At 45.8% G+C, this 13,341-nt stretch overlaps 2 protein-coding genes across 2 annotated transcripts; one reads left to right on the forward strand and one right to left on the reverse strand.

The window, feature by feature from the left end:
• The first annotated feature begins 1,324 nt into the window (after positions 1 to 1,324).
• On the forward strand, positions 1,325 to 2,336 carry mipb (major intrinsic protein of lens fiber b). Its single transcript, XM_085901566.1, has 4 exons — positions 1,325 to 1,684; positions 1,769 to 1,933; positions 2,004 to 2,084; positions 2,151 to 2,336. Exons 1-4 carry the CDS (start codon positions 1,325 to 1,327, stop codon positions 2,334 to 2,336), a joined length of 792 nt encoding a protein of 263 aa, XP_085757692.1.
• Positions 2,337 to 4,222: 1,886 nt separating this feature from the next.
• Positions 4,223 to 12,780, reverse strand: LOC147061590 (RNA-binding protein 38-like). The gene is made up of 4 exons (XM_085927912.1): positions 12,484 to 12,780; positions 10,737 to 10,860; positions 9,730 to 9,790; positions 4,223 to 5,276 (listed from the first exon to the last, which is right to left on the reverse strand). Exons 1-4 carry the CDS (start codon positions 12,706 to 12,708, stop codon positions 4,982 to 4,984), a joined length of 705 nt encoding a protein of 234 aa, XP_085784038.1. The 5' UTR covers positions 12,709 to 12,780; the 3' UTR covers positions 4,223 to 4,981.
• Positions 12,781 to 13,341: the final 561 nt, after the last annotated feature.

The raw sequence follows: 13,341 nt of genomic DNA on the forward strand, positions 1-13,341 counted from the left end.
TAAGCCGTGGCCATGTCCCGATGAGTCGAGCACGCAAAACAAGTTTGATCTACAGTAATCTAATCTACACAGCGCCAGAATGTGCACAAAAGCCGTAACCACGGCGTCGTTGCCAGCATTTTACATTGTGTGTCTTCTTTCCAACACGTAACGGCAAGCTCAGCAATCTGCATTCACGCTCCCCTCCCACCTCCCTTGGGCAGAAAGAGGGCTCTGGACTGCTCAGTAACCCCAGCGTGCACCCTCTGCATCCCCACTACACCTCTGACTCGCCCATAGAACCTTCACGGCTCTGCTATTCACCGTTTGGTGAATCATCTAAGAGTGACATTTTTTCATGACTTCCAAACACGTTGCTCTTCAGAGTCACTTTGTTTGCCAATCCCAAAACCGAGCATTAAGTCATCACCTCGAATGTATGTGTGGAACCAGGCAAATGCAAGACTTGGCTTTATGTTTGTGTCTTGCCCGTGAGCGTCCGTAGCCCTCCCACGTGCTCCGCACAATGCTTTCACGGGGTCAGGCCTTTCGCTTTATGGGTCACTTCCCCGCTGTTGGCTTTGGGCTCTTCCGTCCGGGGCCTCAACTGTATTATGTGTGCGCGTGCGTGTATGTGTGTGTCAGTCAGCGTTTGTGTCACAGTTATGATATGTCAACAGATTGACGTATGCCCCCCCCCACCCCACCTCACCCCAAGAGACACCTTCCACCTCTGGGCTCCAGCTGCTCTGCACTCAAGTTCATCCTTCTTTGGATGAATAAAAACAAAAACACTTTGGGTTGGGCCTTGCCGCTGATTTCAGAGAAAGTTTTCGTTCGACCGCTTTCAACAAGCCTCTTTTGAGTGTCGTGCAAAGGTGGTGGCGGGCAACTGAAAGGTTACATTTGTTTGATTTGGGATGTCTATAGATGCCTCTCCCCTCCCTCCCTCAGCCCTACAGGGGGGATTATGGCGTCATTTGTTGGGGCCCCCGGAGGGTGTATTATAAAGCCCCTGTCTGGCCCTCTCCGCTCTGTCAGAGAGGCTAAAGGTTTACCGGACACTGTACCGGTCGATCTCCCAATCTCTCTGGAGTTGATGCCCACCGTCTCCTGATCCTACCTGAGATTTGTTGACCCGCACTCCCACTCCACTGACACCTATGCCTTTGAAACAGGTGGACACAGGTGGCAAACGAGCACAGCAAGGTCACACCGCTTGGTGAAGATCCCGTCGGTGGATTTTCTCAATTTTGGTCACAGCTGACTTTCAGAGGACTGAAAAAGTTGAACCTTTATTTGATTGCTGCCCAAGAGTTGTCTCCTCTTCTGCTAAAGAGCAACCATGTGGGAGTTCCGGTCCATGAGTTTTTGGCGGGCGGTTTTTGCAGAGTTCTTCGGGACTATGTTCTTTGTATTTTTTGGTCTGGGCGCCGCCCTGCGCTGGACCACCGGGCCTCATCACATTCTACATGTGGCCTTGTGCTTCGGTTTGGCGGCCGCCACCCTCATCCAGTCCATCGGCCACATCAGCGGCGGTCACATTAACCCGGCTGTTACCTTCGCCTACCTGGTTGGGGCCCAGCTGTCCCTTTTCCGTGCTTTTTTCTACATTATCGCCCAGTGCCTCGGCGCCGTCGCCGGCGCTGCCGTGCTCTACGGGGTCACGCCTGGCAACATGAGGGGCAACCTGGCAATGAACACGGTAAGAAGCCACCGAGGAGTCGACTGATTGCATTTGAAGGGGCGGGTAGATTAACAGAAAAAAAAAAAATCCACGTGTCCGTAGCTGCAACCTGGCGTCAGTCTGGGAATGGCCACCACCGTGGAGGTGTTCCTCACCATGCAGCTTGTGGTGTGCATCTTCGCCGTGACCGATGAGAGGAGAAACGGTCGCCTGGGTTCTGCCGCTCTATCCATTGGCTTCTCCATCACCATCGGACATCTCATGGGGGTGAGATGTGCAAAAAGGCGGACACGAGGAGCTCGTGCGAGTATGACCGCTGGGGTGCTTTGTGTTTCAGATGTACTATACAGGTGCCGGCATGAACCCCGCCAGGTCCTTCGCTCCGGCGGTCCTGTTGAGAAACTTTGTCAACCACTGGGTAACATCTCTGCCTCCTCATTTGCTGTTGTTCACGGCGCGTTCTAAAACATGCATGTTATTGCAGGTTTACTGGGTGGGACCCATAATTGGCGGAGCCATGGGAGCCCTCCTGTACGATTTCATCCTGTTTCCACGTATGAGGGGTCTCTCCGAGCGCCTGGCCACGTTGAAGGGCAGTCGACCCCCGGAGAGGGAGACCCAGCAGGACACCCGCGGGGAACCCATCGAGCTCAAGACGCAAGCCTTGTAAACCTGACCCCTCCCCCCGGCACCTGTTGACCCACCTGGGGCTGTGAAATGAGGGACAGGGCCCCTCCTCCACTGCGCACGAAAGCTAACAACGCGACAGTCTCCCCCTTCCAACTCCATACTCTGTATTCAGAAGTGGACTTTGTGTTAGTGATAAAAGGCAGGCCTGCTTGTCTCCTCTCAGCCAGGCTTGCTTCTGTGATGGAGAGGCGCATGCAAACTGGGAGGGCGTTGCTGCTGGGGGGGTGAGGAAGGGGGGGGGGGGCAGTCAGGCTAGGATCAAAGATGACAGTCCAGGTGGTGGTGCAGAGCGTGGGTGGGCAAGACTCTGGGTTTGTGCTTCTTTCCAATTTAGGCCAGTGAAGACAGGCGTGGTTTACCTACATGCATTTCACATAATCTCCGGTGTAGTTTTTTTTCCCCCCTCGCTTTTTGTTTTCTGCACTTCAGACACATGACGGTGATGTAAGATTACATTTGAATACAATTTTGCATTTTACAAAAGGCTACTTTTTATCTGTGTGTGTGAGAATTGTTGTGTGTGTGTGTGTGTGTGTGTGGGGGTGAATGTGAGTGTGTGTGTGTGTGTGTGTGTGTGTGTGTGTGTGTGTGTGTGTGCCCGCTTGTATATGCAGGTGTGCAAGTGTCTTTGCAGCTGTGCATGTGTGCGTGTGAGCGTGTGTGTGTTTGCTTGCTAGCGTGTGAGAGATTGCCGATACAGTACCTCTTTTTTTCTCATTTTCATTGCAGCTCGACTGATTTTGTACCAATCACGATTCATTTATGTAAGCCCTTTTTTTCAGACAAGACACACATGGCTTCTGCGCACTGTGATATTTGTGATGGTATCCATTTTTACACAAACCCATCCATATGCATTGCCCCATCTTAACCAGCACAAAAGAAAATCTGAGAATTGGTAGAATTGGAAAGGTCTGTACACTACAGGCCAACAGTGCCAGCTTTACATTGAGTCTTTTGTTATTTGATCCTAACTGGGATTACAAACGTGTTTCAATAAACTTTCACTTATAATAAATATGGACATATTTCATTTGTTGGGTCATTTTTCACCCCGTCATTTATCCATCTTTTGTTTTGCGGCAATAAACACTTTTGGCCAGAAGATGGCGAAAGTGAATATCTCAATCCTGCATTGCGCATCCATATAAATGTACGGTGGCATCTTTAGAGTCTGCGTTTGAAGGCAGATGACGTCATGAATGGTACAAAACAAAGGCACTTTTTTTTTGTGAGGGATATATCACATAAGTCACCGATGCACAAGTCACAAGTTTCGAGTCATATAACCTGCAAGTCTCAAGAGACCTCAATTATTGTGGAAAAAGAAAAAGCAAGTCAAGTCAAGTCAGCACCAAAGGTTCTTAACCTGGGTTCCGTCGAACCCTAGGGGTTCGTTGAGTCGGTGTAAGGGGTTCGGCAGTTGCCGGTGTTTGTAAAAAAAGATATATATATATCTTTGATGTTTTGCAGACCCTGTGAGATAATTTCGCCACCCTTCCATGCCCCCCCCCCTAAGAAAAAAATCCTAGCTCCGCCAATGTAGCAAGATGTGCAATTTATTCATCATATCGCTTCCATTCAACCAAGTCATGCAAGTGTGAAATCTGAACACACATTTTACCTGCAACTCCCACAAACTGACACAAAAGGATCTTTCAACGATCTTTTGAATGTTTTCTTTCAACATATGTTTCATCTGGTTTCGTATCCGACCTTTACCTCCATGCCCTTGGATCGATGAGTGTATAAAAGAAATGTGACTCATGCTTACTTCCTCCGGCTCAACATCATTCCACGCTGATCCTGACCTCAATAACTTACACGAAGAAGAAATTGCACTGAAGCCTTCATGTCATAGGAAACATTGCTTTTATTTTGCATATTCTTACAAAGTACTTAAGATTACATATGGCTTCTTTTAAATAACAAAGGTGGCTCCATAGAAACAAGAGATGGCAATCCAGCTTCACTTAAGCATGAGTCCAATTCTAAAGCTGCCCCCCCCAAAAAAACCAAAAAAACCCAACCAACTCTGATTACGACAATGAGCTGCAAGAGAAGCTTTGACCTGACACTGAGATGTATTGCATTGCTCTGCTCTCCTTTCACAACAGAGCATTTTTGAGATCAAAATGCAACATTTACACGGTTTGAACTTAACCACCAAAAATCTTTCTTGTTCCAAATCTCAAAAAGCATCCCCTCCCCCCATAAAAAAGAACATAAATCCAGTGTTGTCATGGCCAACCTAATTTAGCATAAGAACCGAAATATCACCTGAAGTCAGGAACTACATCAATATATACAGGTAGGATAAACACAATAAAATGTTCAAATGGGTATCGGAGGATAAAGATGTTTTGATGAGCCCACCAAGTCAGCTAAGTTTAAAGAGGTTAAAAAAAGTCATCATTGTGCTGCCTCTTTATGTGTTCTCCATCCTCTGTGCTCATTTATTCTCATCCCGAACTGGACATTACGAACATTCAGGTTGTATGAAGAAACAAAATAACACTTTTATGACTTATTACATCAAACACAAAAAAAAAAAAAAAGTCAGGAGCACTTTCAAGAAGCCCTTTTCAATGATACCACGTTGTACCGACCGATCGCCGGGGCTGCTCACTGAGCGCAGTAGTGCTGATGCACAAGGTTCGGAATAGTGACCTGCGGGGTGGCAGGTAACGCCGAGATCATAGCCAGAGGCGAATAGGTGGCGGCAGACGGAGTCTGCGATGCGACCAGAGCGTGAGCTGACATTCCAGGTGAGAAGTTGTAGCTCAGGTAGGGCAGTGGCGACGGGCTGTACGGGTAGTGTTCCAATCCAGAGGGAGTGAAGCAGGGTGGGGCGATGCTGGACTGCAGTAGCAGGCTGGGCTGTAAGAACGTTGGAGGGTAGATGTAAGGATGAGCCAGCCTGGTGGGACAGAAGGGACATGATGGTTTGTTTCAAACAGAAACACAAGGGTCATTTCAATACAAAGATGATCTAGCTCATAGGTGTCAACCTCAAGGCCCGGGGGCCAGATATGGCCCACCACATCATTGTATGTGGCCCACGAACACAAATTGTTGATCGACTTCACGAGTCAATAAAATTGCAAATTGTCTTCACTTTTGAAAGCTACAAATATCGCAAGCAATTTCTATTACCATTCATCTTTTTCAAATATTTGAACACTTTTTACTAGTCTCGGATTTCAAAGCTAGTTATTCACCAGTTCGTTGTGTAGTTTACACTGTACGTCGACAGTTTTAATGGCCCTCCGAAGGAAATTATAACTACAATGCGGCCCGTGACAAAAATGAGTTCTGGATTTTAGAGCGGCGATCCTGTGTTAAGAATTTCTTTCCAACTTGATCTGGGCCGACAAATGTGAATAGCAAACATCTTAACTACAATCACAAATCTTACACAGTTCAACTGAGCACATGAAAACACACACTGCAAGTATTTTCTCAGTGTGTGTGGGGGGGTCTCTCTCTCACTGAGGTGGGCGCAATCTAACAAAGCCAAGTATGGCAAATGACATTATTTCAAACAGTTCCTGCAACTTTACATCACAAACCTGATGCTAACCATGGCGGTGTGCTGTTGCTTACCCCTAAACACACTCCGCCTGACATCAGGTGTGCAGTTGTGCACACAACAAATTGGGCCGGTTGTGTACACAAACACACACACACACACACACACACACACACACACACACACACACACACACACACACACACACACACACACACACACACACACACACACACACACACACACACACACACACACGTCTTCAATCAATCAATCAATCAATCAATCAATCAAGTCAAGTTTATATAGCCCTAAATCACAAGCAGTCTCAAAGGGCTCTGTCCTCTGCATTTAACCCATCCCCATGTGATTTTGATCCATCCCCTGGGGGAGAGGGGAGCAGTGAGCAGCAGCAGCGGCGCCGCGCTCGGGAATCATTTTTGGTGATCTAACCCCCCAATTCCAACCCTTAAATGCTGAGTGCCAAGCAGGGAGGCAATGGGTTCCATTTTCATAGTCTTTGGTATGACCCGGCCGGGGTTTGAACCCACAACCTTCCAGTCTCAGGGCGGACACTCTACTACTAGGCCACTGAGCTTAGCTTCAAAGTTAAGAGATACAAGATTCGACTGTGTATGTATGTACATGTTCATTAAAGACCATCGATTGCAACAAAATAATTATGAGTGGTTGTTTGTTGAAATGTGCTTGAAATGTGTTATTTTCATTTGCCAATAAAAAGATCATGTTAGATCTTTTCAAGTGCAGGCTGTTTAGTCCAGAGGAGAGTTTGACGTTTGCAATCTGTTAAAAATAGAATTGAATACAACTTACTTATCACTGTTACATTAACACTTGAAAGTATGGCACGTCACATTTTGAAGCATTGATGTAAAATATATTTCATTCAACACTGATAAGTGCTTTATGGTGATGAAGTCGGAAATTTGATTGAAGTTTTTCAAAAATTCCATTCGAGTTCAAGAAACTTTCCGTACAATCTTGACTATGAAGGGAAGTTTGACATCTCTTTTTTAGAAGTGGCTTTGATCATTGTATCATTTTGGTGATTCGGGCTTATATTGGACTCTGATGATTGATTTTTTTTTGCCACTAAAACATAAAAAAAAATCCAAGGCATTTATCTGTCAAGAGCCGTTCTAGTCTTAATTGATTTGCAGGATTAGTAATCAACCTCAGCAAACTAAGCGTGAATACTATTTAGGTTCTTAATGATTTCAAGAAATTCTTGTCTAGTACTAACTTGTGGTTAAAATTACAAAGACATTATGTGTCGTCGCCGTATGCTAGTTGACTATACAGTTAAATGGTACCAGGGAGAAATGACCAAGTTGAGTTCCAGCACCTTGAGGTCGTTTTGAGCTGAAGGCTCCTGTTGGTGTCAGGAGGTGTTGAGCTGGAAAGTAGCGAGCGTATCGGACGTCTGGAACTGCTTGCTGAGCACACACACCTTCATGTCTGAGTTAACTGCAGCCTGGGGCCTACGTTACTCACATAACCATGTGCTTCATCAGATAAATAACAAAAGACAAGAAAAAAAATCCAAACAAGAAAAGCAAATGGCAGCCCCCCCATCCCCCACCCCCTTGGCATCTCATGTCTCCTTGCTCGCGCAACGACTCTCCCGAAGCAGAAGCGCAGTGTCATTCTCACGGCGCCGTCTGACTGATCCGATGTGACACCCGCTTCGTACGAGAGCGAGCGCTACGCCTTTCGCCGACCCAGGCGACGTTGCTGGCTGTCAAACGCACATTTATACACATGATCAGTATATGTGTTACTTATTTATTTTTTTATGTACATTTGTGCACATGGCCAGTATTTGTGTTTTTTTTTTAAAAAATTTTAAATATACATCCGAGACAAGGTCGTCTCAGTCACGTGCAGAGAAACGGAGCTTTGAAGACCATGCGAACAACAGGCTGCACTTGTATGTATGATTGCGTGTGCAGCTAATTGGCACAGTTGCATGGGTGGACGCTAAATGCTAACAGACCCACGAGAGCAGAATAACCTCCACAGACGCCATTCGCCCTCCTCTCTGTAGGTTTACTCCCTTCGAGTCAACTTCCTCTAAACTCACACCCCAACGCACTGGAAAAGAGGGAAGTGATTAAAGGCAAAGCGAGGGGGGGGGGGGGGGGGGGGGTAGACCATTGGGACACCTTGGGCCAGAAAGGAGCAGGAGGAAGACATTCAAGGTGATGGACCAGCCGTCATATAGCCTTCATGCCTTAAGACAGTCACGCTTTTAATAGTTCAGATGAGGGATGCGAAGAGAGTGAGTCAGGCTGAGGCAAACACACACACACACACACACACACACACACACTCAGAGCTTGGGGGGAGGGTACGCGACAGAAGGGCCAACGTTCGACTTGGACACTGTCGTGCTGTCAACATGCAAATGAATTAGAAATTTCACTATGGGCTTCAAATTGAGAAAATGTCCATTACACATTTTCTTGACACAAAATGTCACGAGGAGTTGAGAACATCATAGATTGAAACGCCTGCAAACCATGAAGAGGGATGGAGGGGAAAAAAAGACAGCATCATCAGTCATTTCCGCCAAGTTACACAACTAAATGACACTCCGTTCATTCAACGATAGCTAATCTGACCATATTGAGCGCTCTAGAGTTTGAGATAGATAGCACTGAACAATTTATCATTTGGGGAAAATTGGGAGAAAATTGTGATATATGGTGTCAGGCTTTGCTCACTCTTTGTATTTGTGTGTGTGTGTGTGTGTGTGTGTGTGTGTGTGTGTGTGTGTGTGTGTGTGTGTGTGTGTGTGTGTGTGTTTGGGCGAAAAATTCCTCTTAGCTTCTGTGCTTTTTTTGAGATTGAAATTGAGACTCGCTCTTTGAAGAGAATGTCCGTCTTAGACTTTCAATCAACCCATCATCACTCATTCATGGATTCATCTGGGTCAGCGTCAACTCCCTCATCACTCGTTCAGAAATTGAAGACTGCAATATTAATAGTACTCGCAGCAATTGAGGTTTTTAATGGAGTTTTTTGTAGCCTTGGGATGAGAGCTTGGCATCTCGAAGCGGGGAAGCCCGCTAACATTCTGCATGTACTGGAAGACTATTGCAAGGTCTCGCGGCATCTCTACGCTTTCTGGAACTGCTCTGGCAATGAATCATATTTCTGGTTTCACTGAGTCATTGGTGTTCTCTTGGGGATGTGGAGGCTGAACTTGTGTAATACAGACACAGTTCAGTCTAAGGGCAAACCGAGTCCGACGGTCGGCCGACGTGCGACACCCCATTGCCAGACGTCACATACAGAGACCCTTCCACCTCTGATCGTGATTGCGAGGCGGTCCCCACTTTGCAGCAGTCAAATTTACATCAAATAGGCTGTGTTCACTCCCACAACGGCGCATACGCCCACCAAAAGAAACAACTCCACCCTTTGCAGGGATTTACTGCATTTTGTGCCAGACGTAAGAGTACATATTGGGTTGAGGTCAGGGTACTGTGTTCCTTCATAACATTCTCATCCCAAACTTCACTCATCTTGCCTTTAGTAGCATTTTCACCAACTAGTTATAAAAAAAGAGTGAATCGATTAAAAACTCTGTGTGTGTGTGTGTGTGTGTGTGTGTGTGTGTGTGTGTGTGTGTGTGTGTGTGTGTGTGTGTGTGTGTGTGTGCACAACAGTCTGACTAAGTGGCTTGCTGCCTCAGCGAAGCCCAAGTCAACTGTGAGTGAAATCCAGAACTCAGTGTCTCGTGTGTTTAATAGACCAGAGGAAGCCAAAGTCAACCTCACAAATAGAAACATTGACTGATATCGGTCAGCCTTACCCGTAGTGCCTTTGAGCCCATGCAGGATGAACTTGCTGGACGGGAACCCCGGCAGAGAGACCTGGGGAAATGAGAGGCGGGAGTGAGACAAAAGACTAGCCTCTATCTCTCTTGCTGCTTGTTCACATGGCAAGCGAGTATAGAAGAATATTGCTGACTGACTGCCAGTTCCTTGACACGCCACGTCTGTGACCTCGTTGCCTTCAAGGTTCATCAGGAATGAGCCGAGGCTGAGTAAGACTTCTCTTCATTCCTCCAGACATTTGGCCCTCTCTTGTGGCTCACTTTCTCATCTCTTTTGTTCAAACGTACACTATATAGAAGTCTTTCTTTTAGGTTGCACAAAGAGGGAACAGACGTGCTCTTATTTCTTCCCATCTCGCTGCACTCACACACAAATAATACCAAGCGCTGCCATCTCCCATCAGCAGCACGCTTGCATGCGTCATAGCACGGGCCAGCCCGTGAGGACACGCACTCAGTGGTCGCACCTTCACCAAAGTGGGGAGCTCCAAAGGGGGCTGTCAAGGTTTGGTGTGCAGCAGGACGTTGTTTGGAAAACGCAAAGCATGTGCTGTGGTGGTTCACACTGAAAATGCCCGGCGGCACACAAGCTGTGCATGAACCCGAGTGGAAAACGTACCGACAACAAAGACTGGATGAATGGTGGCGATGAATATTTTACAGCACCAGCTTGACTTTTCGCTGCACTTTTTGGGGAAATAAGTGCCTACATTTCATGGAAATTGTGTCCTTACATTCCAGAACCAGTTTAAAACGGAAAGATACGTGTTTTATTATTTAGGAAGGCAAACAAAGTGGTATCGAATTTTCCTAAAAAAATAAAACTAATATTAGAAATAAAAAAAAAAACTAAACAAAGCATGTTCCCAAAAAAATAAACAACCATCAAAAGCTAACGAACACTATTAAAACGTAATGAAAACTATCATAAGTAAAACTATGATAGTTTGACAGGGGTGTGATTGTCGGGAAAACACACTCACTTGTCTGTGAGCCGCGTGGCTTGGCTCCCAAATACGCCAAGTTGACGTTAGCTTTTCTGCCGTCGATGATGGGGTTAGCATCCTTGCACGCCTGCTCTGCAGCCGCACTGTCCGCCATGGTCACCTGTTGACAAAACATCCCGCAGATCAGCTCCAAAAGCAGCCCGACTGCAAACCAGGATTGGAATAGTTTGGGATTTCTACATCTGTTTTTATTTCTTTTGGACTTTTTTTCTTTCTCATATTCTGTATTTGCAAATGTTTGACTTGAATTCACGCTGTGTGATATTAGTTGACACCAAAGCAAAGAAATTGTTGTACTTAGTTTTATCAATGGCATTTATTTCATCAACAAAAACATGTTTTAATTTTGGTTTACGTCTCTTTCGTTAACTCAAATAACCTTCGTTTGTATCCCCACCCTTCTCTTTTGTGCTCTTCCATGGGCGGCCTGCAGGAAACTGATGTCCTTGTCTTTCCTCTAAAAAAAGACTATGGTTGACAAAAATAGACGAGGAGGCACAAAAACGTGCATTAAGGTGCTTCAGCTGCTTTTCAACAGCATGTTAAATTAGCGTAGGCTGCTACAGTACGTGGGAGGTTTTTTTTTCTTCCCCGGATTGGGATGAGCAACTGGAATCTACCTTGAGGGAGTGAGTTTGAGGAGTGGGCAGATAGCGTGGGAAGGGGGAGCTTTGAGTGTTTTGAGCTCAAGGTCAAGACATGCAAGCGCAAATAGATGTTCAGTGTGATAGTTTTCTGCAAACGGTGGAGGACGGGAAACTGAGATCTGCTGGAGTTCACAAAGGATGAAATAAATACGCATGCTGGAGCTCGGTAGCACAGTGCCTTGGCAATGTGGGCGGGCAAAATGAAACTAAAGCCACATTTCGACCAAAACAGCAGGGGAAGGAAACCGACAATTTGTGGGCAGTAGTTTGTGAAGATTTACTAGCCCACTATTCAAAAGTGAGTGTTGTGACCAGGTCCTGGCTGATTTTGCATAATAGCTCACTTATTGATGTTATCAGAAAAAGGCAGATTTACAATCGTTCTAGCTCATCACTCATTTTATTTGTTACCTGCTAAAAACAGTACATATTTTGAAAAATGAAAAACCAAACTGAATCGTTAAAATATGTCATTAAACACCACAAGATGACATAAAAAAAAACAACAATTCTAATGACTGTATGCATTGTAGTATTGAAGTGTTGTGCTTTTAAGGGGGCATGATGTCACGAGCTGGAGTCAAGCAGGCCACTTTGTTGGCATCAAAGTGTTTGGCCGTGAGCTGTGGTCTAGAGCAGCTTCTTGTGAGTGTCCTCATTTATTTATCTATCTATCAATAAGAGTTTGACTGACAACAGCGGCTCTCCTTGCCTACATTGCGAACACCTCAGTTGTTCAATTTCCCTGGACTTGAGGTGCAGTTTGTGAGCTTTGCTTTTATGTGTTAATGCTCCTAAAGTGACATTTGAACCATACCAAATCGAGGGTGGTGGTTACGTTTCACAACCTCCACATCATGCATGACATCACGCGACATGTCATGCATGATGGAGGACCGTGAAGCTCAGTTCATCAAAGCATCAAAGGCTTTGGGGGGGGCAAGTGAGCAAATAATTCATGACACATTTATTCAAAATAACTAACTTAGGCATGTGACTGGCAGCTGAATGCCAGTCGAAATTCATATAAAAGGCACCAAAGATGCAAAAGATTGAATGGACGATGGAATACTTACGAAACCGTATCCTCGTGACTTGCCCGTGTGTTTGTCGGTGATCACCACTGCCTCGACGACATCCCCAAAAGTCTCGAAATATTTCAGAAGTGAAGCGTCGCCGGAATGATACGGCAAGCCGCCGACAAAAATCTTCGTGTGAGTCGTGTCTTTCTCCACGGTACCGGGATTCATTGTTTCCACGGGAATCCCGAGCAACTGCCCTAAGAACAGCGGGGAACTCATTTGTGGGGGAATTAAAACGTCAACAAAAATAAAGAAGAGAAAGGAGATTGGGAGGGGGCGGGGGGGGGGGGGGGGGGATGGAGAAGCACGCAACCACAACAAGAGGTTACAGTAACGGAGGCATGACCAAAAGACATGAACACACACCGCTTCGCGATGACAAGTGCGAAGTGCTGGAGCGGAGTCTCATCTGCTGTTCCGGATGGAGGGGGGTCGGTTGAACCAGCAAAGAGAGAAGGCGGGCTCATGTGCGCGTGCAGTCCAATGGACAAGCCGTGCGTCTCAAAAGACTGGTAAAAAGTACAAATATTAATGAAACTCCTTGGCTTATTTTCACTTAAGCACTCCTAGGAAGAAACAAATCTTTCACGCAAGCCCAACTCTCTGCCGCGACTTTTTTTTTTTTATTCTATAAAAGTGTGATAGGTACAGTTCTGTATCATGTATCCTCAACAAGCAAAGTTCAACTTATGACAAAGGATAACTTTAATAACATGATTTAATATTTTTTTCATGGTTTTGCTCAAGAGTTTGTTCACTGAACTTTATATCTTGTGCGCGCATACTTGGTGGAAAGAAAACCTTCACCTAGATTGGTATCTAACTGCGCACTCTGATACGTCACTGCAATCT

Source organism: Syngnathus leptorhynchus, chromosome 1 (genome assembly GCF_054491065.1).
Source record: "Syngnathus leptorhynchus isolate UIUO chromosome 1, UIUO_Slep, whole genome shotgun sequence".
NCBI classification, from domain to species: domain Eukaryota; kingdom Metazoa; phylum Chordata; class Actinopteri; order Syngnathiformes; family Syngnathidae; genus Syngnathus; species Syngnathus leptorhynchus.